The sequence below is a fragment of the Desmodus rotundus genome, chromosome 5, assembly GCF_022682495.2.
Source record: "Desmodus rotundus isolate HL8 chromosome 5, HLdesRot8A.1, whole genome shotgun sequence".
NCBI classification, from domain to species: Eukaryota; Metazoa; Chordata; class Mammalia; order Chiroptera; family Phyllostomidae; genus Desmodus; species Desmodus rotundus.
The window spans coordinates 70,304,856-70,324,098 of NC_071391.1; the positions used below are offsets into that span (position 1 = coordinate 70,304,856).

The 19,243-nt window shown below is 37.0% G+C and overlaps 1 protein-coding gene across 1 annotated transcript in view; it reads right to left on the bottom strand.

Moving 5' to 3' along the window:
- Positions 1 to 19,243, bottom strand: part of CEP57 (centrosomal protein 57) — a 47,456-nt gene that overhangs the window by 10,612 nt on the left and 17,601 nt on the right. Inside the window, exons 3-6 of the mRNA XM_024574598.4 lie at positions 16,394 to 16,573; positions 15,926 to 16,047; positions 5,399 to 5,515; positions 4,480 to 4,557 (exon numbers count right to left, since the gene is read on the bottom strand). Of these exons, the coding sequence (XP_024430366.2) occupies positions 4,480 to 4,557; positions 5,399 to 5,515; positions 15,926 to 16,047; positions 16,394 to 16,573 (497 nt within the window). The remainder of the gene's footprint in view (positions 1 to 4,479; positions 4,558 to 5,398; positions 5,516 to 15,925; positions 16,048 to 16,393; positions 16,574 to 19,243) is intronic.

Sequence of the window (19,243 nt, forward strand, 5' to 3'; positions counted from 1 at the left end):
CCAGCTTTTTAGTTCTTCCTGGAAACTGTCATATATTTGTGTGGCAGAGTTTTAACATTTTAAAGTGCTCTAATTAGTAGTTCCCACCAACATGGAGGCATAAGTAGAAACCCTTCGCTTTCTTGCACAACCAAAAGGAGGATATCAATCAATCTAAAATCAATAAATAACCAAAAGCACCAGAAAATCAAACTGCATGGAACTCAGACAACCAAGGAGTTAAAAACAAAAAATCAACGAGAACCACCAGACCAGTAAGCAGCACACCTGGCTCCAGCCAGGCTTCGAGTGAGGGGCTGACTAAAGGCGAAACGGAATCTCAAAGGTGGCAGTGGACTATGGAGGGGGTTGCCAGGGTGGGAGTTTCTCCCAATCTCACATTAGAGTCCCTTGGAAAGTGCACCAGAGACAAGCAGGCAAGCTGCACTGTTCCCTCTCTGGCCCCTCCCCCATAGGCAGCACTGCAGCAGAGCAAAGAGGGTTGCCCTGCCCAGGTGGATACCTAAGGCTCCGCCCCCTTACAACGTATCAGCTGCGCCAAGACAAAGAAATAGCACCCAAATGAAAGAACAGAGCAAAACTCCAGAGAAAGAGGTAAAGAATGAGGAGATCACCAACCAACCTGATGGAGAATTTAAAGCCCTGGTAATCAAAATGCTCACTGATTTTGCTTGGTCAAAAAATGAAAGAACAAATGAAGGATACCAAAAGTGAAATAAAGCAAAATATTCAGGGAACCAACAGTGACAGGAAGGAAACCAGGACTCAAACCAATGATTTGTAACAAAAGGAAGAAATAAACATCCACCCAGAACAAAATGAAGAAACAAGAATTCAAAAAAGTGAAGGGAGTGTTATAAACCTCTGGGACAACCTTAAACGTTCCAATATCCGAATTATAGGAGTGCCAGAAGGAAAAGAGGAAAAGCAAGAAATTGAAAACTTATGTGAACAAATAATGAAGGGAAATGTCCCCAATCTGGCAAAGGAAATAGACTTCCAGGAAGTCCAGGAAGCTCAGAGAGTCCCAAAGAAGTTGGACCCAAAGAGGAACCCACCAAGGCACATACATCATCATTAAGTTACCCAAGATTAGATATAAAGAGAGAATCCTAAAAAAAGCAAGAGGAAAGGAGAGAGTTACTTACAAAGGCATGCCCATAAGGCTATCAGCTGATTTCTCACAAGAAACCTTGAAGGCAAGAAGGGGCTGGAAAGAAGTACTTGAAGTCATGAAAGGCAATGACCTATATCCAAGATTACTCTATCCAGCAAAGCTTTCATTTAGAATGGAAGGGCAGATAAAGTGTTTCCCAGATATGATCAAGTTCAAGGAGTTCATCATCACCCAGCCATTATTATATGAAACATTAATGGGACTTATCTAAGAAAAAGAAGAAGATCAAAACTATGAACAGTAAAATGAGAACTCCTAACTATCAACAAATGAACCTAAAAGAAAAGAAAAACAATGAAAACAAAAACTAAGCAAACAACCAGAACAGGAACAGAATCAGAGAAATGGACATCACATGGAGGGATTTCAGTGGAGAGGGGGAAGGGAGGAATAGGGGGAAAAAGGTACAAGGAAAAAGAAGCATAATTAGTAGGCATAAAATAGACGGGGAGAGATAAAAAATGGTATAGGAAACAGAGGACTCAAAGAACTTATATGTACAACCCATGGACTAAGGGGGGAAATGCTGGAGGGTTGAGGGGGCAAGGTGGAGGGGGGTAAAGGGGGAAAAATTGGGAAACCTGTAATAGCATAATCAATAAAAAAAAGAAAAAAAAAGTGCATGCTTTAATTATCTTTTTCTCTTTTTTGATCTAACACTAAGAAGATATAAAATGAAGATCAGTTTATCACTGGTAAAATTCAAACCCTGAATGGTTAAATATCTTGCCTAAGACTATACAAATTAGGGTAACCTAGACTTGGAACCACTTACCATGATGCTTGGCCATTGTTCTTCCACTACAAGAGTTTTACTATCAGAACTCAAAACTTTTACTGATATTACATTATCAGTAGTAACTGATTTAGTCCCTACTTTTATGCCTGCTAAATAAAAAAGCAAAAATACCATAAAATAATTTTTCAAACAAAATAATGAACTTGTTTAATTTTGTACTGCATGTACAATGGGACTCACAACAAGATATATAAAGCACAACCCAAAGTTTCTTGTTACAAGTGAGGAAACGTAGATACAGTAAGTGGCCCACCTTAAAGTGAAATTGGCAGAGAAACCAAGTAATTTTAAAATTTGTTGGCAGTCAAAAATAAAGCCACATGACTATACAACTCAGAAAGCACACTGAGGGGAAAAATATACAAATCGACCAAAAGGTATACATTTGAGAAAAATATATCAGCTTTAATAGAAGAATATGCTAAGTCAGTGAATTCTGGGAATCATGAAAAGGAACAGACAAGGTAACAAAGATGAGATTAACAGAATGGTTATACTCCTGTGAGCACACTCATGAAGTGATCCCAGGCATCTGGTCATAGCCTGAACTACAAAGCCTCCATTCCCAATTGTTTTGGAATCGGGTCCTGCTTCTTATGTTAATATTATAATGAGAAAAGATACATACAAATGTTACACATATAAAAAAAAGACTGGAACCGGGAGGTCAATATATGGGAGACATTTTAATAAATAAGCTTCTAAAGGGAGAGTGTTAACAGTTATAAACATTAAGTCTTTTATTGGGCCTGTATGGAAGACTTACTGGGTACAGAAGTGTTGCTAATTCTTCTAGAAATGCAGTTCTGGTTTTTGTATATAAACTCAGTGTTTTGGGGAATTCACACTGCCTTATCCATTCTACCTAGTGGCCACTGAATAGGAGAAAAATCTAAGACTAGTGAGCAAACTCATTTTCCTAATATGGTAGCTTTGGTCACTTAGTACGTCAATAGCTATTGGGGCAGCCCATTACTTCCACTTCTGTCCTGGTGTGTTGAGGTTACCAAGGAAAAGAAAGCACCTATAAGTAGGATACTGAAGGATGGCTTTCAAGTATTTCTTTCTTTCTTTTTTTTTTTAAGAGTTTGCTTGGTCTATTTATGATTTTGAAATGGCACTGGCTTTGATTATTAGAATAGAAAATATATATGATGAATTCAATTATTTTTACGATTTTATTTTTTTAATTTTTGATTATTTTTTAATTAATTTATTTTTATTCCATTACAATTGTCTGCATTTTCTCCCCATCCCTCCACCCCACCCCAGCCAGTCCCACCTCCCTCTGCCACCTCTACCCTCCCCCTTGATTTTGTCCTTGCGTCCTTTATAGTAGCTCCTATAGACCCCTCTCCCCACTATCCCCTCCCCACTCCCCTGTGGCTATTGTTACAATGTTCTTAATTTCAATGTCTCTGGTTATATTTTGTTTGCTTTTTTCTTCTATTGATTATGTCCCAGTTAAAGGTGAGATCATATGGTATTTGTCCCTCACCGCCTGGCTTATTTCATTTAGCATAATGCTCTCCAGTTCCATCCATGCTGTTGCAAAGGGTAGAAGCTCCTTCTTTCTCTCTGTTGCATAGAATTCCATTGTGTAAATATACCATAGTTTTTGGATCCACTCGTTTGCTGATGGGCACTTGGGTTGCTTCCAGTACCTGGCTATTGTAAATTGTGCTGCTATGAACATTGGGGTGCATAGGTTCTTTTGGATTGGTGTTTCAGGGTTCTTAGGGTATAATCCCAGCAGCAGAATTGCTGGGTCAAAGGGCAGTTCCATTTTTAGTTTTCTGAGGAAATTCCATACTGTTTTCCACAGTGGCCTCACCAGTCTGCATTCCCACCAACAGTGCACTAGGGTTCCCTTTTCTCCACATCCTCTCCAACATTTGTTTGTTGATTTGTTTATGTTGGCCACTCTAACCGGTGTGAGATGGTACCTCATTGTGGTTTTAATTTGCACCTCTCTGATGGCTAGTGATGCTGAGCATCTTTTCATATGTCTCTGGGCCCTCCGTATGTCTTCCTTGGAGAAGTGTCTGTTCAAGTCCTTTGTCCATTTTTTAATTGGGTTGTCTGTCTTCGTGGAGTAGAGTCATGTGAGTTCTTTATATATTTTGGAGATCAGGCCCTTGTCTGAGGTATCACTGGCAAATATGTTTTCCCATACTGTTGGTTCTCTAATAGTGGTGGCCCATGTGAAAAGTTTTACATAGTTATGTATTATTAACTTATTATGTATATAGTCTGATATTTTTCAGTGTATTGATTTTTAAAAATACTGATTGAAACCTTGTAATTTGAAAAACTCTAAAGAAATGCTGAGTTTTTACTCTAAAAATGCTTATAATTTTCCATATTAAGCTACATATCTAAGAATTTATTAATAGACCATTCCAAAATATAAATAACCAAAGAGGCCCACAGTTAATCACCTATTCATATAAAGAGAGTAGTACAATATATGAGGAGCCTAACTGTTCACATTTCAATGTACCTCAGCTGCTTTAGCCTGCATACGTTTTCTTTCCTTTTCTTCTTCACGAAGTTTTGCTTCCAACTCTTGCATTTTTTTCTAGTGAAAAAACATTCAAAGTGGTAACAGTGAAAAAGGCTATTGTCTATTAGTAAAATTTTAATACAGCAACAAAGGAATATGAGTACATATTTAGCATAGTAAATATAAGCTTGTTAGTTCATTCTGGTAATGGTTCTCAGTCTGCCAGTATCCCTGACACTCCCCTGTGATTCATTATAAGTCATTTGCAAGGTAGCTGTGAGGTTCAACAGAATAAATTATGGGTAAAATCTATGGTCAAAGAACCCAGCTCTGTATGAAGGCACTCAGGTTAGATGGAAGTTAAATCTGAAACATTAGTGTCAGTGGTATTAAATACTTCCCAAGAGAATTAAAATTAAGCTTAGGTCACAGAACAACTTAAACCAAGTGATAAAAGCCTTAGGAATACTCAAAAACATTTAATCTTCAAACATTAAGAAAAAACAAAACCCCTTCTCATGTACATCAAGGTTTTAAAATGTGAACATTCTCTCCAAATTACACTTCTCCCTTTAAAAAATTTGTTTTTTTGTTTTAAGATCACCTTTCTATAAATATCTAGTATTATAAAATGACCAATTTTAGCCCTGCCTGGTGTGACTCAGTGGATTAAGTGCTGACCTGTGTACCAAAGGGTCACCGGTTGGAGTCCCAGTCAGGGCACATGCCTGGGTTGTAGGGCAGGTCCCCAGTAGGGGGCGCATGAGAGGCAATGACACTGATGTTTCTCTCCCTCTCTTTCTCCCTCCCTTCCCCTCTTCTCTAAAAATAAATACATAAAATCTTTTAAAAAAATAATCAATTTTACAAAAGAAATGATATTACACATTGATGAGTGAAAAGTACATTCACTGACTTCTGCAAGCGCCTGCATTGCGGTAAGTTTGTTATATTCCTGCTCAAGAAGGTCCAATTTTTCAAGTTGACTCTGAACATGTGTTTGATCGTGTTGTCGTTCTCTTTCTAGGGAAACCTGGGAAACAATATTAAATACAGCATGATAATTTGACAAAACAAACAAACAAACAAAACTCTGAAAAACACCACTAAGTATAACTGAGAATACAATATATGCTTTTTTTCCCTAAAACCGTTCATAAAACTTGAGATACCATAGATGAATCCTAGGGAAAAAAAAGATTAAGATAAAACCTCAGAAACATCAATTAATAACTGTACTCCTGTTCTCACTATAACATTTGGTTCTATTATAGTGAGTCTATCATTATACTTTGAGATAGCGTATTTACTAGACATACCATAGACTACACACAGACAAACACACACACTTTCAATTAGTCTGGTTCTTTTAAATAGTTCATCTCTTTAATAAGGCAATAATTATGGTTTTGGTTTTTATTTTTTATACTTCCTCTGAATTACATGTTAAACATCTTTTTTTTCAGGTTAGGATCAAAAATTTAAAAACACTGTCACCTATCAGGTTTAAGAACTGACAATCACAGAATAAACTATAAAACTAGGTAAAAAGTATATATATGCTATATAAGATTCTTACTATGAATCTGGACTTTACATTTAAGACAATCAATAATAACCTTAAATGTAAATGGATTAAATGCTCCAAACAAAAGACATAGAATAGCTGAATGGATAAGAAAGCATGACCCACACATATGCTGCCTACAAGAGACCCACCTCAGGACAAAAGACCTACACAGACTGATAGTGAAGGGCTGAAAACAAATTTTCCAAGCAAACAGACAGGAAATAAAAAGCCAGGGTAGCAATACTCATATCAGACAAAATAGACTTCAAAATAAGGGCCATAAACAGAGACTCAAAGGTCACTTCATAATACTCAAAGGAAGAATCCATCAAGAACACATAAACATTTTAAATATATATGCACCCAACATAGGAGCACCCAAATACATAAAGAAAATCTTGAAGACTTCAAGAAAGATATTGAGAGCAACACAATTACAGTAGGGGATCTCAACACCCCACTGTCAAAAATGGATAGATCTTCCAAACAAAATATCAACAATGATATTGCAGCATTTAACAATGTCCTAGATGAAATGGACTTAACTGATATATAGAGAGCCTTTCAACACGAAGAAGCAAAATACACATTCTTTTCAAATGAACATGGAACATTTTCAAAGCTAGACCACATGAGAGGACACAAAACAAGCCTCAACAAATTCAAGAAAACTGAAATCATATCAAGCATTTTCTCTGACCACAAGGGACTAAAACTAGAAACCAACCTCAAGGAAAAAACTCAAGAACACTCAAGCTCATGTAGATTGAATAGCATACTAATAAACAATGAATGGGTCAAGAATGAGACCAAGAAGATATCAGAAAGTTTCTGGAAACAAATGAAAATGAACTCACAACAACCCAAAATTTATGGGACACAGCGAAGGCAGTCCTGAGAGGGAAGTTCATAGCGATACAGACCTACCTAAAAAAAATAGAAACATTCCAAATGAACAACCTAACCCTACACCTACAAGAACTCAAAGAACAACAACAAAGACAACCCAGAGCAAGTAGAAGGGAGCAAATAACCAAGTTCAGAGCAGAATTAAACAACACAGAGACTAAAAAAGCACAATTGTATGGATCAATGAATCCAGGAGCTGGTTCTTTGAAAAGATAAACAAAATCAACAAGCCTTTAAGCAGACTCATCAAGAAAAAAAGAGAGGGGACCCAAATAAACACAATCAGAAATGAAAGAGGAGAGACTACAACTGATACCACAGAAATATAAAGGAGTGTAAGAAATTACTATGAAGAACTATATGCCAAGAAATGTGAAAACCTAGATGAAATGGACAAATTTCTAAAAATATAACCTCCCAAAACTCAATGAAGAAGCAGAAAGCCTGAATAGACCTGATGAAATCGAACACCTAATGAACGATAACACCTAATGAAATTGAAACAGTAATCAAAAAGCTTCCCACACACAAAAGTCCTGGACCAGACGGTTTCACAGGAGAATTCTACAAAGCATTTAAGGAAGAACTAACCCCCATCCTTCACAGACTATTCCAAAAAATCCAAGAAGATGGAAGACTCCCAAACTCTTTTTATGAAGCCAGCATCATCCTAATCCCAAAACCAGATACACAGCAAAAAAAGGAAACTTCAGGCCAATATCGCTGATGAACATAGACGCTATAATCCTCAACAAAATATTGGCAAACCACATCTAGCAATACATTAAAAAGATCATACACTATGACCAAGTGGGATTCATCCCAGGGATGCAAGGATGGTACAATATTTGCAAATCGATAAATGTAATGCATCACATAAACAAAAGCAAAGACAAAAATCACATGATCATATCAATAGATGTGGAAAAAGCATTTGCTAAGGTACAGCACCCATTTATGATAAAAACACTCAGCAAAGTGGGAATAGAGGGAGCATTCCTCAACATAATAAAGGCCATGTATGAGAGACCTACAGCCAACATCATACTCAATGGGCAAAAACTATAATCTTTCCCACTAAGATCAGGAACAAGACAAGGTGATCCACTTCCACCACTTCTATTCAACATAGTATTGGAAGTCCTAGCCACAGCAATCAGACAAGAAAAGGAAATAAAAGGTATCCAAATTGGAAAGAGGAAACAAAACTGTCATTGTTTGCAAACGACGTGACAGTGTACATAGAAAATCCTACAGACTCCAACAAAAAACTACTTGACCTAATAAATGAACTTGGAAAAACAGCAGGATACAAAGTCAATATCCAGAAATCAAAGGCATTTTTGTATACCAACAATGAAACATCAGAAGCAGAAATCAAGAAAAAAATCCCATTTGATATAGTCACAAGAAAAGTAAAAATACCTAGGAATAAACTACCAAGGAGGTAAAAGACTTGTACTCAGAAAGCTACAGAATGCTGAAGAAAGAAATTAGGGAAGACACAAACAAGTGGAAACATATACCATGTTCATGGATCGGAAGAATTAACATCATCAAAATGTTCATACTACCCAAAGCAATTTATAGATTCAATGCAATACCTATTACAAGTACCAATGGCATATTTCACAGATATAGAACAAACACTTCAAAAATTTATATGGAACCATAAACAACCCCAAATAGCTGCAGCAATTTTGAGAAAGAAGAGCAAAGGAGGCCAGATCACAATACCTGATACCAAACTGTATTACAAGGCCACTGTAATCAAAACAGCCTGGTACTGGCATAAGAATAGACATATAAACCAAGGGAACAGAATAGAAGAGCCCAGAAATAAAACCAAGTCTCTACGGTCAATTAATTTTCAACAAAGCGGGCAGCAGCATAAAATGGATTAAAAATAGCCTCTTCAACAAATGGTGTTGGGAGAGATGGACAGCTACATGGACAAAAAATGAAACTCGAGTACCAACTTACACCATACACAAAAATAAATTCAAGGTGAATAAAAGATTTAAATATAAATCTTGACACCATTAAAGTCCTACAGGAGAACATAGGCAGGAAAATCTCAGATATTCAATACAACAATATTTTCACTGATATGTCCCCTAGAGCAGGGGACATAAAGGAAAGAATAAACAAATGGGACCTCATCAAAATAAAAAGCTTCTGCATAGCTAAAGAAAACAGCATTAAAATGAAAAGAGAACCAACCGTACAGGAAAACATATTTGCCAACGATACCTGAGACAAGGGTTTGATCGCCAAAATATATAAAGAACTCAAACAACTTCATTCTAAGAAGATAAGCAACCCAATTATAAAATGGGCAAAGGACTTGAACAGACACTTCTCCAAGGAAGACATACAGAGGGCCCAGAGACATATGAAAAGATGTTCAGTATCACTAGCTATCAGAGAGATGCAAATTAAAACCATAATTGAGATACCACCTCACACCATTGAGAATGGCCATCATAAACAAAGCAATAAACAACAAGTGTTGGAGAGGTTGTGGAGAAAAGGGAACCCTAGTGCACTGTTGGTGCGATTGCAGACTGGTGCAACCACTATGGGAAACAGTATGGAAGTTCCAACTAAAAATGGAACTGCCTTTTGACCCAGCAATTCCACTGCTAGGATTCTATCCTAAGAACCCTGAAACACCAATCCAAAAGAACCTATGCACCCCAATGTTCACAGCAGCACAATTGGCAATAGGCAAATGCTGGAAGTAACCTAAGTGCCCACCAGTAAATGAATGGATCAAAAAACTATGGTACATTTACACAATGGAATTCTATGCAGCAGAAAGAAAGAAGGAGCTCCTACTGTTTGTGACAGCACGGATGGAACTATAGAGCATTATGCTAAGTGATATAAGCCAGGTGGTGCAAGACAAATAACATATGATCTCACGTTTAACAGGAACCTAATCAACAAAATGAACAAGCAAGCAAAATATAACCAAAGACGCTGAAGTTGAAAATAGGCTGACATGACCAGAGGGGAGAGAAGAGGGGATTATAGGGGAAAAGGGTGAAGGGTTTGCAGGAACAATTATATATTGTCCATGTGAAGGAGACATGGACAATAACAAGGCAGGGTGGAAGGAGGGGAGGGAGGTAAAGAGGGATGGGCTGGTGGGGAAGGCTGGGGGAAAAGGCAGAAAACTGTACAACAGAAAAAGTTAAAAAAAAATTACAACTATTTTACAAACAACCATCATTCAGAACCCCTGAAATATAGCAGAATGGAAGTCCTACAACTAGGGAATTAAGGAAGTCACATTGAGACTGGTAGGAGGGCACGAGATGCAGATTGGGCTGGTCCCACACTCATGTGTGGCAGATAAAAATTGGAGGAGATATCTCACTTGTTGAGTCTACCCTAAGGAGGGAGGTATCCCATCCTCACACTAGGCACCACCAGACCAGAGATCCAGTGAAAAGAAGACAGGCATCTACAACTTTGGTTGTAAAAACCAGTGGGGATTGAGGCTAGTCAGACAAAGTGCTTCTGGGGTCCCAGGCATTCTTTTGAAAGGGCCAGCACATGGACGTACTCACACTGATTCTCTCTGAGCGCCAGCCCTGGGACAGCAACTCAAAAGGAATGAGGAACATATGGAGAGGAACTGAATTGCCTGGTATTGGGGTAAGAACTATGGGGGTGGGTGGTTTTTCTCAGACAGAAGAGCTGGCAGACGCCATTGTTCCTTTGACGATCCCTCCCTCACAGAGCTGGCAGCCTGTGTACCGTATCTGAGTTCCATCTACCTGTCTAGCACTGTTCAAATCACCCTGGTGATGCCCTGAAGCCCTGCCTCACTTGACTTGCAGGCCTACTAAAGCCCTTTCCAGTAACTTTTCTATATAAACAGCCTGCCTGGCTGAAGCTGTGGACTTTCCTAAAAAGTGGCCCCAGGTCCTAAACTAAACGGTCTTGGTTTGCAGCCTGGCCTTTCTCAGGCATCTCCAAGCCCAGCAAAAGTAGCAGCCCTGTGCAGACTGCTTTGTAGCTCATGCCAGGTAACTAAAAAAGAAAAAAAGAGGCCACAATTTACATTCCCCCTCCACCTGGGTAGCATGAGTTGGAGCTCAGGCTACACACTCTAGCCAGCCTGCAAAGCCACCCCAGCTCACCGAGGACCTGTAGACGACAATAGCTTTCCACCTATAGTCAGACACCCTATCAGGTGGTTCTGGAGCTCAGGGCACCAGGACACCTCAAAGGCCCACCCAACTCCAGCTTGCCACCCACCAGAAGGGACCTGGAAAAGCCAACCACAGGAGACCTTACCGCATTCCTGCCCCAGCTCTAAATGGCCCTCCCAACAGAGTGGCCTCAGGACATGCTGGCCATGGCCACTCCATCTCTAGTCAGCTTGCCAAAGCCACTGACATGCACAGTCTAAACAGGGGTTGTTCCTATACACAAAATAAAAGGCTACTCCTTCACGACTGGGAGCGGTAGCTGTTTCACCTACTTCATAGAAATGAACACAGTGTGACCAACAAAATGAGGAAACTGAGGAATATGTTCCAAATGAAAGAGTAAAATCAAACCCAGGAAAAAACCCTAATGACACACAGGCAAGTTAATTTATCTGGGGAAAAAAATCAAAGTAATGGTGATAAAAATGCTCAGAGAACTTGGGAGAATAGAGAAAAAAGCCATAATCAGAAATAAGAAAGTAAAACAAAAACCTAACTGGCAAAGGCAAATATATAGAAAAGGCAGTGGGTAAGCCACCTAAATAGTTAGTAGAAAGATTAAGAGAAAAATAGTAAAATCAACTATAACTGCAATTAAGTAGTAAGGAGATACACAAAACAAAAAGATCTAAAATATAATATAAAAAGATAAAACATGAGGGGGGGGATAAAAATGTAGCACTTTTAGAATGTGTTCAAACTTAAAAGCCTATCCGTTTAAAATAGACAGGTATATATACAGGTCAATATATGCTCATGGTAAACACAAACCAAAAACCTCCAACACACACACACACACACACACACACACACACAGAGAGACACAGGAACCGAACATAACACGAAAGAAAACCAGCATACCACAAAAGAACAAAAGAGGAAAGAAATAGAGAACTACAAAAATAACTGGAAAACAATAAAATGGCAATGAGAACATACCTATCAATAATTTCTATAAATGTAATTAGACTAAAAACTTCAGTCAAAAGACATAGGGTGGCTGATTGCCTACAACATACAAGACACTCATTTCAAATAACAAAAGACACACAGAAACTTCAAGGAGTGGATCCATGCAAATGAAAACCAACGGAAAACTGGGTTAGCAATACTTCTATTAGACAAAATAGACATTAAAACAGACTGTAATGAAAGACAAAGGATGTTATTTAATAATATAGATAGGGGTCAGTCCAAAAAAGGTTACAACAATCATAAATATTTATGTATCCAAATAGGACGACCTAAATATATAAAGAAAATATTAACAAACATGAAGGAAAAAAACTGACAGAAATATGGAACATAACATCAATGAACACATCACACAGACCGAAACTAAGTAAGAAAACATTGTCCTAAAGGACACATTAAATGATATGGACTTAATAGATATATACACTACATTTCATCCCAAAACTACAGGATACACATTCTTTTCCAGTGCACTTGTACATTCTCCAGAATAGACCACATGTTAGGACACAAAACAAGTCTCAATAAATTCCAGAACACTGACATCATATCAAGCATCTTTTCCAACTACAGCAATATAAAACTAGAAATCAATTACAAAAAGAAAACTGCAAGAAACACAAACACTTAAGAGACTAAACATGCTTCTAAACAACCAGCTGCTCAAGGACAAATTAAAAAGAGGAAATTTAAAAAATACCTTGAAACAAATGACAATGAAAATACAACTTTCCAAAATCTATGGAAAGCAGCAAAAGCAGTTCTAAGAGAAAAGTGCCCAGCGATACAAGCCTACCTTAAGACAAGAAAAATCCCACATCCACAATCTAACTTTACACCGAAAGAAAACAGAAAAACAAAAAACAAAGTTCTAAGTTAGAAGAAAGAAAATAATAAAGGTCAGAACAGAAATAAATGAAAAAGTTAAAAAAGCAATAGTAAAGATCAATGAAACAACTGGTTCTTTGAAAAGATAAATGAAATTGATAAACCTTTAGCTATACTTAAAAAAAAAAAGGAGTGGTCCAAATAAAATCATAAATTAAACAGAAGTGAAAACTGACACCACAGAAATACAAGATCCTAAGAGAATACTACAAACAATTATAGATCAAAAAATTGGACAAGAAATGGGTAAATTTCTAGAAACAACCACCTTCCAAGAGTAAAAGAGGAAGAAATAGAAAATCCAAACTGACCACTTACTAGTAATGAAATTGAACCAGTCATCAAAAAACTCCCAACTACAAATTCCAGGACCAGGAGGCTTCATAGGTAAATTCTATCAAGTTTCTAAGTAAGAACTGTCCTTCTCGAACTATTCCAAAAAATACATGAGAAAGAAATGCTTCCAAACTCTTTCTATGAGGTCAGCATTACCCTAATACCAAGACTAAAGTCATGTTTAAAAAGTTACATGCCATTATCCCAATGAACATCGATGCAAAACCTTCAACCACATAGACATATAACACTATGTAAAAAGAATTCTAAAGACTCCACCAAAAAAGCATTAGAGTAAATGAATTCAGTTAAGTTGCAGGATACAAAATTAATATTCATAAATCAGTTGTGTTTCTCTGCACAAATAACAAACTCTCAGAAAAGAAATTGAGAATAAAATATCTAGCAATAAATTTAACCAAGGAGGTGAAAGACCTGTACTCTGAAAATTGTAAGACATTAATGAAAGAAGCTGAAGACAGAAATAAATGGAGGGATATACCATGTTCATGGATTAAAAAATTAGTATCATTAAAAAGTCCATACTATCAAAAGCAATTTACAGATTCAATGTAATCCTTCTCAATATACCAATGGTATTTTCCACAGAACTAGAACAAATAATCCTAAAATTTATATAAAATCACAGAAGACCCAGCATAGCCAAAGTAAAGCAACCTTAACGATTAAAGACTTACATATAAGCCCTGAAACCATAAAACTCCTGTAAGAAAACATAGGCAGTAAACTCTTTGACATTGGTTTTAGCAGTACTTTTTTTTAATGACTCCTCAGGCAAAGGTAAAAAAAGAAAAACTAAGCAAATGAGATTACATCAAACTAAAAATCCTTTGCATAGCAAAGGAAATAATCACCATAACAACAATAGAACTGAATGGCGGAAGATATTTTCAAAGTATGTAACCAATAAGAGTAACTATCTAAAATATTTAAAGAAATCATAAAACTCTGCATAAGAAAAGAAAAACAAGACAAAAACAAACAAAAAAACCCACCCATAGCCCTATTTTAAAAAGGGCAGAGGACCTAAATATAGACATTTCTACAAAGAAGACATACTTTGTCTAGAGACATCTGTAAAGATGCTCAACAGCAGTAACTATTAGGGAAATACAAATGAAAACCACTGTGAATTATCACCTCACATCTGTCAGAATGGTAGCATCAAAAAGACAACAAATAACAAATGGTAGTAAGGATGTGGAGAAATAAGAGCCCTAAAATAAAAACACTAATTCAAAAGATTTATGGGCCTCTATGTTCATTGCTGCATTATTTACAATAGCCAAAATATGGAAATAACCTAGCTGTTCATCAAAAGAAGAATTGAATAAAGGAGACATACAGAAAAAAAGGAGTATTACTCAGCCATAAAAAGAACAAAATATTGGCATTTGTAACCACATAAATGGACCTAAAGGGTAGTACGCTAAGTAAAGTAAGAGATAAATACTGCATGACTTCACTCACATGTGAAATCTAAAAATAAAACACAAAACAAATGAATAAAACAAAAACAGAGGCATTGATACAGAGAACAAATTGATGGATGCCAGAAAGGAGGGGTTGGGGGGAATGAATGAAAAAAGGTGAAGGGAATTTAAGAAGTACAAAATTCCAGTTACAAAATGAATGTCACATGCGTGTACTGGTACAACACAGGAAATACAATCAATATTGTAACAGCTGTATGGTGACAGATGGTTATAAGACTTACCATGGTGATCACTTTATAAGGTATATAAATGTTAAATTACTATTTGTACACCCAAAACTGTATGTTAACTATACTTAAACATGAAATCAGGTTTTCAAAGTATTAAAAACCCTGATATCTCCTGCCTTACTTGAGCCTTTAAAAGAATTGAGTAAGTAGAGAGACATAAGATTTTTTATACTTTTTATAATGTAAACTAAAATACGTTAATGTTAACTTGCAAAGATCATGCAACACCCTATATAGTGTTTTTCCAATTTAAGTAAAACTTTACCAAACATGGCAATTACAAGAAAGCCAATCAAATCTTCAGACACCATAAATGATTCCAAATAATTTCAGTCTTGCACTGTTACTACATTTTTTCTCAAAGTTTACACTAGTCTTTCAAAATGAACTGCTGGTGCTATTGCCAGTGGTTATTTTAAGATAAAAGGAGAAATACCCTGGCTGGTGTAGCTCAGTGGATTGAGCACAGGCTGCAAACCAAAGGGACGCTGGTTCAATTTCCAGTCAGGGCACATACATGCCTGGGTTGTGGGCCAGGTCCCCAGTGAGGACCGTGTGAGAGGCAAACACACCTTGAAGTTTCTCTTTCTCTATCCCTCTCTTTCTCCCTCCCTTCCCCTCTCTCTAAAAATAAATAAAATAAAACCTTAAAAAAAACCCCTGAAGTCATGGCAATTAAAAAAAAGTAATATTATAACAGCACTACTAGTCCTCACTGAGAAAAAAGGTCTTTAAGTCAATTTAATCTTTCCCATTAACTGTCCTTGAGAATAAATCTGTGAGGTACTATACCTGTTTCTCCAAGACAGATGTCCTTTCCTTTTCTGCATGCTTTATCATATTACGCATATATTCCAATTGTTTTTCTAAAAGATTACATTTATTTTCTGCAGCTAACAACTGAGATGTCAGTTCTAAAAAGAATATGTAAAAAGAGGCAGAAATTAGCTCACTCATAGAACAGTTTTAACAAGCTGTTAAAGGGAATTAAGCCTACAGTATATATGCTAACCACCTTCCAGGAGCCCTGGGAGCCTTTTCAGATGACCTCAATCATTCCCTATATGCTGGTCTAATTTGCCTTGAATTCAGTCAGTAAATGTAATTTTATGACATTAGCACTTGTTCCTCAAAATGCACCAAACTACATAATGCAGTTTTGTGGAGCTTGAAGACTGACTACTAGAAAATGCTATCGGGCAATTTTGGAGTAATTTTACAATACTTATTCTGAGTGTTTATTTCCTTAATTAAACAAACCTTGATTGTGCTTTGATTCCTCATTTTTTGAATTCTCCCTTTCTTGTATCTGTTCATCCAATACTTTCTTATATTCAATTGTTTCTCTAGACAAGGTTTTCACACTTTCTTCTGCCTGAATCCTTTCAAGTTCTAAGCGTCGAATCTTATCTTGAAGATTCTTCAGAGCAGAAAATATGGCTGCCAAATACAAATACAGATACTATAAGGTAACAATATATAAAGAGAAAGTTCCCTTATAAATAGTAACCTGATCTAAATAAAAAATAAAATTGAGGGGTGGGTACAGTGGAGGTACACTCTTTAGGAATGACAAAATTTTAATTATCATCACATGATAATTCTCTTTAAAAAAAAATCCACTTGAAGATATCTTTTTAGTTTCTGAAATGTGCTAAATACTCAAGTAAAAGACACATTATTATGGTAAAAAGATTTCGAAAATTTTATAAAATGGTAAAAATATTTAGCTAATCACACAAAGTTCATATAACTGTCCCAAAGAATATTAATTATAACTTTTGTTTCATTAAAAGGATCACATGCAGAATCCAATCACAGGGTTAAAATGTTCAAACAGAAAGGATGATTTTTAATGCCTATTTTTTCATTATTTAGGGGAAAAAAATCTAAGCACACAGTAACTGCCCAACAAAAGTTCCTAATTAAAAAAGTAATATATATTCACTATACAAGGCACAGGAAACTAAAACAAAGAAAATAACCGATAACTCTACTACAAGAGATAATGACTGTCATTTGTGGTTATTTCTTTTAATCTCTTATTCTATGTATAAAACAGACTGACATCGAACTATTTAAAATTATTTAAAACTTAAAATTAAGTTTTGTTTTGTATTCTATCATTATGATACAGTGAGCATTCCCTTATGCTGTGTTAAAAGGTTATTTCCTTATTACCAATAAATAAAAATTGAAAAATTAAGTTACTAGGTCAAAAATATTCATATTTTCAAGCCTTCTGAAACAAAGTCACCCACCTTCAAAATAGGTTGCACCAATTTATACTTTCATCAGAAGTATGTCTTTGCCAAGACATTAATTACAGTATCTCCGCCATTTTTTGAAATACAGGTCATTGATTATGCCATTCATAGTTGGTCCATTTTACCCCTTTATTACCCTCCACCCTGCATCCCCCCTCCCAATTGCATCCCCCACCCCCTTAGTTCAAGTCCATGGGTTGTACATTTAAGTTGTTTAGCTTCTCTATTTCCTATACTATTCTTAATCTCTCCTGTCTATTCTCTACCTACCATTTATACTTCTTACCCATGGTACCTTTTCCCCCATTACCCCCTTCCAACTTCCCACTAATAACCCTCCGTATCTGTTTCTGTGAATCTGTTCCTCCTCTAGTTTTCTTGCTTAGTTTGTTTTTATTCTGTTTTGGTTTTTTTTAGGTTTGGTGGTTGATAGTTCTGAGTTTGTTGTCATTTTAACTGTTCATATTTTTGATCTTCTTTTTCTCAGATAAGTCCCTTTAACATTTCATATAATAAGGGCTTGGTGATGACGGAGTCCTTGAATTTGACCTTGTCTGGAAAGCACTTTATCTGCCCTTCCATTTTAAATGATAACTTTACTGAATAGAGTAACCTTGGATGTAGGTCCTTGCCTTTCATGACTTCGAATACTTCTTTCCAGCCCCTTCTTGCCTGTAAGGTTCCTTTTGAGAAATCAGCTGATAGTCTTATGGGAACTCCTTTGTAGGTAACTCTCTCCTTTTTTCTTGCTGCTTTGAAGATACTCTCTTTAATCTTGGGTAATGAAATTATGATGTGTCTTGGTGTGTTCCTCTTTGGGTCCAACTTCTTTGGGACTCCCTGAGCTTCTTGGACTTCCTAGAAGTCAATTTCCTTTGCCAGACTGGGGAAGTTCTCCATTATGTTTTCACTTTCTTCGTCTTCCTCTTCTCCTTCTGGACTCCTATGATTCGTTATGTTGGAACATTTAAAGTTGTGGAGGTTCCTAGGCCTCTCCTCACTTTTTTGAATTTTTGATTCTTCATTCTGTACTGGTTGAATGTTTATTTCTTCCTTCTGCTCCAAACTGTTGATTTGAGTCCCGGTTTCATTACCATCACTGTTGGTTCTCTCTACATTTTCCTTTATTTCACTTTTCATAGCCTTCACTTACTCCTCTATTTTGTGACTATACTCAACCATATCGGTGAGCATCCTGATTACCAGTGTTTTGAACTCTGCATCTGATAGCTTAGCTATCTCTTCATCACTTAGTTGGATTTTTTCTGGAGCTTTGATCTCTTCTTTCATTTGGGCTTTTTTTTTTTTGTTGTTCTTGGGAAGTCTGTTACATAGTAAGGGGTGGAGCCTTAGGTATTTGCCAGGGTGGGACAACCCAAGTCTGAGTTGTGGAGCTGTATATGGAGGAGGGGTCCATAGGGAATAATGGCATTTGCTCAGCTCTCAGTGGGCTCTCAGTCACTTCTCCCTCTACCCACAAGCAAATTGGGCCCTTCTGGACCTGATTCCTGTGTGAGTGGGTTTGTGTACATTAGAGGACCCTGTGGGTCTCTCCAATGAACTTGCCTGTGAGACTGGGTGTTCTCCCACCACTGTAACCCCCACAGGTTTTTTCATTCAGAGGATTTGAGGTTTTATTTCCCTCTGCTGGATGGAACCCTGGGTTGTACAGCCTGTCTGGCTCCCCAGTTGTTCCTCCCGGTTTATCTGAACACAAATGTGGGACTGCCCACTCTGCCAGCTACATCCTTGCCTTGAGTCCTCTCCACCCTGGCTACCCGTCTCCACCCCTCCTACTGGTCTGGATGAATGCTGCTTCTTTAACTCCTTGGTTGTCAGACTT